This window comes from Amphiura filiformis, chromosome 4 (genome assembly GCF_039555335.1).
Source record: "Amphiura filiformis chromosome 4, Afil_fr2py, whole genome shotgun sequence".
In the NCBI taxonomy this organism is placed as follows: Eukaryota; Metazoa; Echinodermata; class Ophiuroidea; order Amphilepidida; family Amphiuridae; genus Amphiura; species Amphiura filiformis.
The window spans coordinates 47,202,264-47,213,797 of NC_092631.1; the positions used below are offsets into that span (position 1 = coordinate 47,202,264).

At 34.6% G+C, this 11,534-nt stretch overlaps 1 protein-coding gene across 3 annotated transcripts in view; it reads left to right on the forward strand.

Annotated features, from left to right (window-relative positions):
- The window catches only part of LOC140150967 (cAMP-dependent protein kinase regulatory subunit-like), a 111,371-nt gene extending 107,087 nt beyond the window's left edge, over positions 1-4,284 (forward strand). For 2 of the 3 annotated variants that reach the window (XM_072173131.1, XM_072173133.1), the window contains exons 11-12: positions 49-217; positions 1,724-4,284. In XM_072173131.1, coding sequence (XP_072029232.1) covers positions 49-217; positions 1,724-1,736 — 182 coding nt within the window. In that variant the 3' untranslated portion in view covers positions 1,737-4,284. Of the gene's footprint in view, positions 1-48 lie in introns of all 3 variants that reach the window. The other variant, XM_072173132.1, reaches the window with a different exon arrangement.
- The last annotated feature ends 7,250 nt before the right edge of the window (positions 4,285-11,534 follow it).

The following is an 11,534-nucleotide window of genomic DNA, read 5'->3' on the forward strand; positions in this document are numbered from 1 at the left end:
AAATATTTCACCAATGTTTAATTTGTTGTCTCTTGTTCATTCTTGCAGGTGAGATTGCACTGCTTTTGAACCGCCCTCGTGCCGCCACCGTCATCGCTAGGGGACAGCTCAAGTGTGTCAAGCTTGACCGTGGTCGATTTGAGAGAGTGCTTGGTCCGTGCGGAGAGATCCTAAAACGCAACATCCAACATTACAACAGCTTTGTACAGCTTTATGTGTAAATACAAACATTCTTGTTTTAAGTTGTTCGGTTTTGTGTAATATGGTCACCTCATATTGATGAAAATCTGCCTGGGATGTTGTATGCTGTGAATTAGTGTGTGTGTTGGTGTCACTGGTTTTCACACATATCAACAAAGGCCGGTTCTGACTGTTATGATAAAATACAGTCGTTAACAAGTTCAAGCATCTCTTTTTCTCTGAGCAATATGCTCTTTTAACGTTGTAGAAAATGAATACTAGTTTTATAAAGAAAATAAATCCACATACGATTTATTAAGTTTACTCAACTTGCAGTGAACGCTCACAGGAAGGCTTCCATAGTCTGTAACAAGTGACATTCTTTGTAGGATGTTGGTGGGGATTTAATGCCAACCAAATTAAACACCTTTATGCAAAATTGTCACCCAAAATGGGGCTTCATGACAGTTTTGTTCCGTTTCTGTGGTATCATATTGTATTTGTATGCAAATTGTTCAAATAATGATATTCTTTTCAACCACTGAATTTAAATACAAAGAAACTGTGAAGGCATACAGATTGCAAGTCATGATGAGGTCACCATATTCCTCCACCATATATGGGAATATTTAATGTGTGATATGCAAATTTTGTGTATCATATAGTAGCTATTGCCCTATGCCATATCCGTTATTTTCTTGTTGTGCTGCTGTGCTCCAAAATGTTTTCAAAACATTGCAAGGAAAATTCCCGCCAGTATTCAGATAACATGCGGAATGAAATATTATACCAATTGGTGTTGAAAAATTTATACCCAAGTATAATATTTGATGTTGCCGAAAAATGGGAATTGGGATATATTTAATCAAAATATATTGTTTTTGAGTTTATTTTATGTATAAAATATATATGTACAAATAAAAAGTAAATAAAAATTATGTTAAAATGGGTATGTTTTGGAAAGGTCAGATATTATATAACCAGATATCATCTTCAGATTGACTGTACAATATTATGTAGGTGGCAGATTCTGTGTCAAAGGTCACAAGGCAGATAGGTTAAACAACTTGTATCCCATTATTTTCAACTCATTGCAACTGTTTGACATGGGTAAGTCACATGGTTGTCATGTGTGTATCATGAATGTGTCATGTGATAACCATGTGACATCTGCCAACACAAAAAGTCATTAATACAAATGATGATATCTGGAACTTAATATTGACCTTACCTAATCTTTGGGTTGTATTCTCGCAGGGATTTTGTAAATTTGGTTGGATTTGCCACTCCGAGTCTTATTGTTAGTGACTAATCTGATCCAAGTCTGCATCACTTAAAAAAAATTGTGGAGCAGTTTGGCTAAAACTACTTGTAGTCTCATTTGAAGAATTGTTGGAATCCAGACCAGCCCAGCATGCGTGATTACACCCCAAAACGATAGGCATACCCAAACTTGTATATGTAGTTAACTCTATCACTTGTTGCTTTTCTCTTTTCATCCTCATCACCAAACACTTATCTTCTTTGTTCTCTCTATCCGTAGGAATACTCAGTAAATGGTTGGGTCACCTGTGTGAAATAGACACAGTGTGGCTGCCCAGCCAACAAAGTTGATGGTGCTGACTTAACAGTCAGCAGACATCTTATGTGTAATGGTACTGTAAGTATGTACATGCTGTGGCATGCATGGCATACTAACTATACAAACATACAAATGATGATTCAGTGAATGATGAATTACAACTCTTTATGTATGTTTTGCTAGAATTGTTGTTTTTCAAACAAGCTGTTTGCTGTGTGTTCAGTGGTTAGAAATGAATAATTTTGTTCTATTTTCTTTTTCAGGGATATAAAACTTTACATTGACTTTTTTTTTAGTTCTTATGGTTAAAGAATTTAGGATGTCAATTGCTGTATTTTGGTCTGACCCATACCAGTTGTTGGCTTATAGGGAGACATTTCAGTCTGTTAGAGCTTACCCAATTATACTGTAAGGTATTGGTGACATAAAATGTTGTGGTTCCATGCATAAACTAAATATGATTTTTACACTTACTTAAAACATTATTGTCTCTCTCTAGTACACAGTAGTAGTCAATACTTATATTAAAACTGGATGTGTTTTTTTCCTTCTTGGAGGATTTTACATTGATAAATTACCAGTCGAAGCACAGTTGTTGTGATTGCATGTTACACCTTTTAAGTGGCATGTCAAGTTTATTCATTATTATATTTTGATGAATACAAGTGTGTGAAAATATTGGATCCAAAACATCAAATTGGATACTTTAAACCCAATATTTATTGGTCTCGCTGTGAGTTTTAAAATATTGGACTCGACTACGTCTTGTCTTATATTTTCAAACTCATAGATAGACAAATAAATATGGGCTCAATTGAAACAATTTTATATCATTATGTAAATGTTTACAACAAGCTATAGAAAAATTACATAATTTGTGTACATCGTGGAACATACTCTTTGCGTGGCTGTGCGTAGTAAGTTGTTGTACGCAGTTAACCTCGCTAATATGGACGTGTAGAGTAGCGTTGTGCACTCGTGTATTAGCATGATTAGTCGCGTAGTTGAGTGTTCCACGATGTACACGAATTTCATAATTTTTCTATAACAAAAGATGTTTTACAATTTGACTAGATAGAAGAGTTGGAATGCGTACTGGTGTGCAGTGATTCCCCGCATCATATTATTAACCTCAATCAATCTGGTTATTTGAAGCAGGTGCATTGCTGGGTTTCAGTTGAAACATCAATGCAACATACATGAACTGCTTTGTGTCATCTACAACAATGTTGTCAAACTGAACTACTTTTTAATTTTCCCCCAAAGCAGCCAGCACATATCCGCATTGGAAATAAAACCTGGTGCATGTGAACGTATTTAACGTTTATTTGTGCTGACCGCTTATGGACAGATTTAAAATGTGTTCATCCCAACCAGAGAACTTGATATAATAATTTTATGGTGTCAAACTGTTGCAGTTGTGCTACTTTATTTCACAATTGTACCAAGAACATTGAGTGCAAGACAGCCCAATTTGCCTGTATAAATTTGACTTCAATTGTCAGATTTATTAGGAAATGAAAGCACACAGTTTGACACATTAAAATGACACTTGGCAACCATGCATGTGATTTGAGCACTTTTTTCACTTCTTCATTTTATACAACCCTGGAAGTGTCACCAAGTATCGGACCTCAAAGTATGCCACATTGCAGTGCTATTTGCATGTCAAATTTATCTGCTGCAGCATACAACTTTCAAATTGGAGTGTGAAATGGTGATATATCTTTCTTAAATGAGTAGCATGTTGTTGTATTTGGAGCAAAGCTACAAGGCAAGGTGATCCGAGTGCTTTGTAGACAAATATTTGTTGGCATATTCCTTTTGCCAGTGATGATTTCTTATTCGTCAAGGCTCTTACATCATCAGACTGCCCGGGTTGGCTATGCATCTGATACAGAGCTGCCAACCCCTCTTGATCCTGCAGAAGACTTCTTCATTTGCTGACAATCTTTTGTCTTCTGCAAAACATATTAAATCTTCTGCATTTGCAGCAGTCTGGCTAAATCTTCTGCATTTACAGCCATCTAGCTAAAAAATCCAAACTAAATTACTTACACGCCCACTGTCCTGTCCTTTTGCAAAAAAAAGGCATATTTAAGGGTCTTTAAAAGCTAACATCCAGGAGCTTTTGGGGGCGCTGATCCCACGCATCCTAAGTTTTTTTTAAACTTCGCAGAAATCTTCTGCATTTACATATTCCAATGTTGGCAGCTCTGCTGATAGCACTTCATTCTTGCCTTTCGATGAGCTTTTTATTCCAGGTTGTTCCACTGCAAAATGTTCGTTTCATATGGATAACTGATGGACAAACACCGTAACATTTACTAATTATTTGCCAACAACTGGTATTAAAAGTAGCAGCTATTTACTTGTTCAATCATTCAAATTATGAAGGTGCTACATGCGAAAGAGACCAAAATACAGCAAATCAGGGTTTGCATATATATATAATGTAAAAGGACATTGAACTTTTTTATTGTTAAGATGTTATACTGTTTGTCATATTTTGTTTTTTCTTCTTCACAAAAATACTTTGCAGCACACTGTCTTTGTCTATAAACACCTATTTTTAACAGCACATGGTATAGGTTAGCAATTCCAGCAATAGTCCTGTTGTACTTAAGCTTGTTTTGCTGGCCAATCTACCTGTGCAATTTTGTAAAAAAAATACTGCTTTCATTTGGAGAAAAACAACCAATGTTATTTTCCAAAAATGGTTGTAAGACTATTAGTAGTTGCATTGTAGTACCAGCTTGCTTTACATGTTCTTTATACCCGCGTGTAAATTATTAGAGGGTTTATATGATGCAAAGAATATTAAAAAAATAGGGTTTATTAATTAAATTAAATATTGAACATGAAACAGTATATGTGATGACATTTGTCAAAGTGATACCAAAAGAGTGAATTCTTCCTAGAGATTCAGCCATGGAGAATAACTCATTTTTAATGAAATTCACAAAAACAAGTGATCAGAATTATGTTGCCTAACAAGGGCTTAATGGGCCATTCCGTTTAAAATCCATGCACCCCCCTGTGGAAGACATAACCTTAGTCTTCCAAACAGGGAGTGTGAATTATTTCAAATGGGGTTACCTGAATGAGTGACTCCCATTTGAAATCTACACTCCCTGTGTGGGAGATTAAGGTGATGTCTTCCATAAGGGGTGTATGGATTTCAACTGGAATAGCCCAATATGTTGCCTAACAGGTGCTTAATGGGCCATTCCATTTAAAATCCATACACCCCCTGTGGAAGACATGACCTTAATATTCCACACAGGGTATCTGAACTTCAAATGTGATCACCTGAATGAGTGACTCCATATGAAATCTACACCCCTGTGAAGGAGATTAAGGTGATGTCTTCCATAAGGGGTGTATGGATTTCAACTGGAATCGCCCAATATATGTTGCCTAACAGGAGGTAAATGCCATGTATATACAATGCTTCTTGTAGTATATTGATAAAACAATTTAGTCCTTCCTTATCAGAATTAAGAAGAGTCTTACAGCTAAACTGCTCTTGTATTGTCAGTAGTGTGTAGTGAAAACATTTAGTGATAAAAAAAAATCATAACATATGGCTGGTTCCAGAAATTTCAAAGAATTCTAGTAGATTTGACTGCTTTCATTGGAGCTTGATGAAGGAAGGAAAGAAATCAATGTTGATCTCATGCTTAGTAGTTAGATTTTTTTCATGTTCTATACCTCACAATGTTGGTGATGGTCTGACATCTAATGTAGCAAAGAAATGAAAATGGTGGTCGTAACCAGATGCTACTATCATAGACAAAATGTTCGATTGTCTTGTCGTGTGCATTATGTCAACAATGTTAATCAATGTGTTATTATATGTATAAAACAAATATAAAAAAAGGCTATTTTTATTCTGGTTTCTTATTTCAAAAAGTTGCCGATATATAGTATCAACTAAGGATTTCACAAGTTGTATCCTAAACAAAAAGTCGATTTAATGATGGAACATTTATTTTATTTGTGGTCATCCGAGATCAATTTGCCTCTACTGTTTTGTCATGTTTTTCTTTGTAAAGTACAGACCTAGTTTGGTGCTATACTCAAGATTGTGATTTTAGAAGTAACAAAACTTACAAAAAGTTTAAAATTATTGGTACATGTTTTCAGACAAGAGGGTGATTGGCAATGTATTGTATTCACATAGAATAATACCACATTTTTACTTGGCAAAAGTCGCATTTGAATTCAACAAGTTCATATCGATTTTCTGCAGGTTTCATTTCTTTAACGTTTAAAACGATGCCATGCCCATTTAAAATGAATACAGATAAGTTGTACTTACAACTTAAAAATGTCGGTTTCAGGATTTCAAGCATTTGTGCCAAATTCTTCTATATTCTATACAGGAAAATGAATTTGTAGGAGTTTTTGATGTTTTAAGAGACATTTTCAGACTGTGTTGCTTTCATTCTTGAAAGACTTGAACATTAAATTCGTCGGTCGCAACACATAGTGGCGTACGTGAAGGACAAAATGCGTTTACGAGCAAACGTTTTTGAAGAATATGCTACTAGTAACGGAGTCGATACTCCTCTACTGGTATCTCTCAGTTGCCCGATTCCATTTGAAATTGAAGTTTAAGGTTCAAACTATTAAATTGTATCTTTAATAGTTAACAAGGAAGAACTATTATAGGATAATAGCTAGCTCAAAACCTATATGCCATTATGTGAAACGGAAAATTTGGAAAATCGCTCTACGCCACTATGTGCTGCGACCGACGAATTCATGCTTGCTGACTGTAATAACCACAAAAAGACTTTATGTGAAGAATAAACACCTTCAACTCATAAATGTTATTTAAAAAGTTGAATTAAATCACAATGTTTGGTAGTGTTTACAGCATAAAAATGTTTACATTGTGTTCTTACTTATCGGTTGGTATAGGAAGTAACTTTCCAGGCCAGATGAAAAATATAAGACCAATGTAGATGTATACAGCTTTTTCAAAATAGTAAAATTGAAATATTTTCCGATATATATACTGATCAAGTATTGTTCAAGTTTATCAGTAATTCGTGAGTTCAACTTTCAAGAAAGTTTTCCATACTATAACAGAGAATACAGCATGAGTGGAAGTGTAATTACAATAACCACCTGTCTCAGTGGCTGGCACAAATCTTGTTCATTGGTGTGAAGATTTTGTATATGATGTACACTTATAGTAGAGTTTATTATAAAGGTTGCTTGTATTGTATAATGTGTATGATGATGATGAACCGTTAAATTTGATAACCAGGGGTGTATTTCACTAAACCTTTATCACATTGTAGCATAAGTAACCCATTGTAAAGGTACAGTGACTGTTAACTCATCATATAACGTTATGATGTGTCCCTATTACTTATGATGTGCAAGTCCTAAATCTCCGTAGTGATATGGAAGTTAAGATACATCACAACTTGCGATCGATTTTGAGACTTACGATGTGTCGTCAGTGTTACGGTCTGTTTCTACAGAAAAACTACCCGCTTCGTCAACGGCAAAAAACCTGCTCCAACGAGGTTTCCGTTGGCGTTGAAAAGGCGTTGCAAAAAGGCATTGGAGGCTGTTTCCACAGGAGTGATTAACGGTTCCATACCGTTTCCAAAACGGTATTTGGCTCTGTAGAAACACGCTCTTAGTGAAACACACCTCAGGTTTTATTCAAAGTATTTGAATGTACTAATAGAAATATACATTAAGTATTGGTGGTGTAAAGGCATGAATGAAAAGTTGTTCATAAACTACTATAGTTGTCAAAAATGTACATATTGTGAATATGTCTGAATTTTGGTTTGAAGGTTAGATTGGTCAGCTGAGTGTAAGAAGTTCATCAGTGTATAGTAATATCAAAGTACTTATGAACTTCTTGCACTGAGCTGACGATTTGAGAAGTGAATTCATTCTTTAACAGCCAACTCTTTCAATCTGATAACGTTAGGTTTGATGTGAATTTTGAGTGCATTGTAGTAAATAGTGGTCCTGGTGACGCTGAACACTCGTCTGATTATTCACAAAATGTATATAGGAAGAGGTAAGGCCAAAAAAAAAAGGTTTGTCTCAAAGCTCGTGCAAATTTTTTTTTTTAGTTTTTCCAGAAAAATTCGGCGAAATTCAGATATTTTTCTCCAAATACCATGAAAAAGGTCAGGACTCAGGAATAAAAAAAAAATCGCATTTCGCATTTGTTTTCAAACCACTTGTGAGCTTTGAGACAAACCATTATTTTTTTTGGGCCTAAACAGATTGGCATACAAAATTCCATAGGGGCTATTCAAACAGCAAGTTGAACTCTCTGAATCAAATGTACACACATGTAATGGAATTGTTAAGTGTATTGCAATTTACTTGTCCATAATCGCCATCATTATATTACTTAACATGTGGTTACCAGTTGAATGCAAGAGGATTGTAAGTGCATTGTTAGTAATAACACAATTCTGGCGATTCACAATACGATGCGTCGCCAGCGGTTGCTCTAGCCACCATTGAATTTTCACACGATTGTGATAATAATAATGTTGGAAACAGCTCCACGAAGGATTGTGTGTGATCAATAGATAGCAAATGGATCTACTAAAATTGTAAATTACTGTTTTGCTACGCATTCATGTGTAACATCGTTACATTGACATTTAAAACACACAATGACATTATTTTCCTGTGTTGTATTCGTATTACGCGGGCTTTGGATGTCAACATTTTCCCATTATGCACTGCGTGTTTTGACCTCTCACCCAGCAAGCGCATCGTATTATGAATCGACCAAATTGACAAATTGGAATATAGCTATTTCATTTAAAATCCATACAAACCCTACGTCACCCATTCAGGTAACCTCATTTGATAATCACACTCCCTGTGTGATAGATTAAGTTCATGTGTTCCACAGGGAGTGTATGGATTTCAACTGAAATACCCCATCGTAGCTCTTGATTGGGTCAGATATTCTACAGATGAATGTTTTGCCAAGTGTAAAGCGTGTTTTATGAACATTCTCATCCCAACAACATACACAAAATGTTTATCATTGGAACATGTTTCTCAATATGATGGTCAATTTTATTAACCTTGCCAAGTCGGATGTTAACACCATCAAAACATGAACATTTCACAAACATGCATGTTCCTGGTTTTGAACATTTTAAGGATACATAGTAACATTTTCCGGCAATAATTTGCTGATATTCTTGATGCGTATAGATGCGAGTAAAAGCTATATGTTGATTCAGCAAGGCTGTGGTGCTGTTAGTCAAGTGGCCTCGCTACAATAAAGACAAACAATGTTTCTCACCTGATCCAGAATTTGCTTGCAACAAACCAACCATCATTTATTTGAGTCTATTGTTGAACTAATTATTGCAGAAAATATACTATTCTGTGTGCAAGGTATATGAGAGTCATCTAAAATTTTGCAGGCATAATCACAAATCTGGGACTTGATTCTCAAAATAGTCTTTGGGTTTATCTTTGCATTAGAAATGGAGATGACATTTTCCAATGCATATAAATGAAATGATTGCCGGTATAAATTACTTGATCTTGATTTAGAACTCAAGCTTTGGCTCATGAAGGAGTCTTAGCAATCTTGTATCAATGGACCACAATAGCCTCACCCCAATGGCATAGTTCAATAACATCAATTAAACAATCAGGGTGCAAAATTTGACCTTGTTGGAGAGTATGAGTTTTTATACTCAAATTTTCAAAGGTCATTCAATGAATGTACAAAATGTATTGGGGTTAAAGAACTGTGCCCTGATAGATGAACTTATGGATCCTAGTGAATCACAGCTTTACACTAGGTGTGTTTATTTCATAAGCTTGACTATCGCAGGTGGAATAATTCAAGATTGCCAGTCTTCATATAATGAAACACATGTTGTGACAAAACCTTGTATTTTGTTGTGTGTAGTCACATTTTTGTTCAGTTTTTTTTGTTGTTGTTGCATAATCTACTACACCATCTGTCAGTCGGCTTTGTATGTAAACTTTATGTTGTAAGTACCAGAAAATATTAAAATCAAGAGGTTCTTGACAAAAAAAACAGTGTTTGAGATGTGATTTGTTAGGTGTCAAATTATACTTGAGGAAAAAAAGATATTTTACACTTTAAGTTGCCACAATGCATTTCTTTCAATTTTCTGTACTGATTTGGTATCTAGTGCAAAATGGGTCGATAGTGACAAAAAGAACACTGATAACAGCACTTCCAGATCTTGCAAAATGTTTATCATAGAAACGTCACTGAATACGTGAGTAAATATACCATCTTTTACTACTGGATTTGATATAATGAACCTTCAAAACCAATTAAATAACTTGCCAAATTCATTCGAACTTGTTTATTGAACATAATGCACACAAAAAATATCTGTACACTTAAAACAAGCAATACTTTTTAGTAACATTACGATATTATAGTTAAAAATAGTAATATTCAAGACTTAATCTGTTGATTTAGGGTTGTCAAATTCGGCACCAGTTACAAGTGTATTTTCACAGATGTAATTTCGCGGCAATTTAATTTCGCGAATCGAAGGTGCTCGCGAAATTAACTTGTTTTACAGTATCTCGAAGACAAACCTAAATTATTAAATAAATAAAGTATTCGATAGATGGAGAATTATGTTCTGCGTATTTTGATACCTCATTCGGCACGGTCTGACATTAATTTCCCAACTTTTACCAATTTGAATGAGAGCAAAGTGACAAAAGTTTTCATAGACCTCTCTGGAAACGCACCAATTTATAGGAGTGGTAATCTATCACGCTATATTTGAGCCATACAAAAAATGGTTGGAATCGCCCTGAAGGAGGAAATATCCCAAATTTGTCACTTTGGAAATGGTTTCCTTTTCCATTCAACTTGGGAGGGAATAAAACAAATTGTGCCGAATGAAGTATCAAAATACGCAGAATAACATGAGTCATCTATTGATTATTTTATTTGTCTTTAAGGGGTACTACACCCTGGCCAATTTTGTGCCTATTTTTGCATTTTTTCAAAAATTATAGCACATTGGTGACAAGTAAGATATGTATATTATAGGGGCAAGGACTACAACTACTGTATTGAAAATTCAGCAACTCAAAGCAAGTAGTTATTGATTTATTGATCAAATATTGGTTTCCCTCATTTTGGACTGTAAAGCAGTATACAGATTTTTATTATTATCGTATAATATTGTATGTACAATATATGCGTTATTTAATCTATTGCCATTCTATTTCAGTAATGTTTAAGTTCTAACGAATGTTTGATGACGTAAAATCAATAATATATTTCTGCTAGATATTGTATGTAACATATTATCGATTTTTCGTCATCAAACATTCGTTAGAACTTAAACATTACTGGAAATAGAATGGCAATAGATTAAATAACGTATATATTGTACATACAATATTGTACGCATAATACTCTGAGTCTGAAGCGCTTAACTCCACAACTGTTGCCTGTGCTGAAATAAAATTTCCAGTGCAGTAGTTGTAGTCCTTGCCCCTATAATATACATATCTTACTTGTCACCAATGTGCTATAATTTTTGAGAAAAATGCAAAAATAATGCTTTAGTTTTAAGGGATCCAAAATGGCGTTTATTGCGTTTCGACAGTATTTTTTGTGGGACATGAGCACCTCAGACCTATCGATTGCATTCTGAATCTGAAGCATGTCTTTCTGATATCAAATAATTTTCATTTTTTTAAATCACAATATAATACAAATTTTATGACAAATTATAAA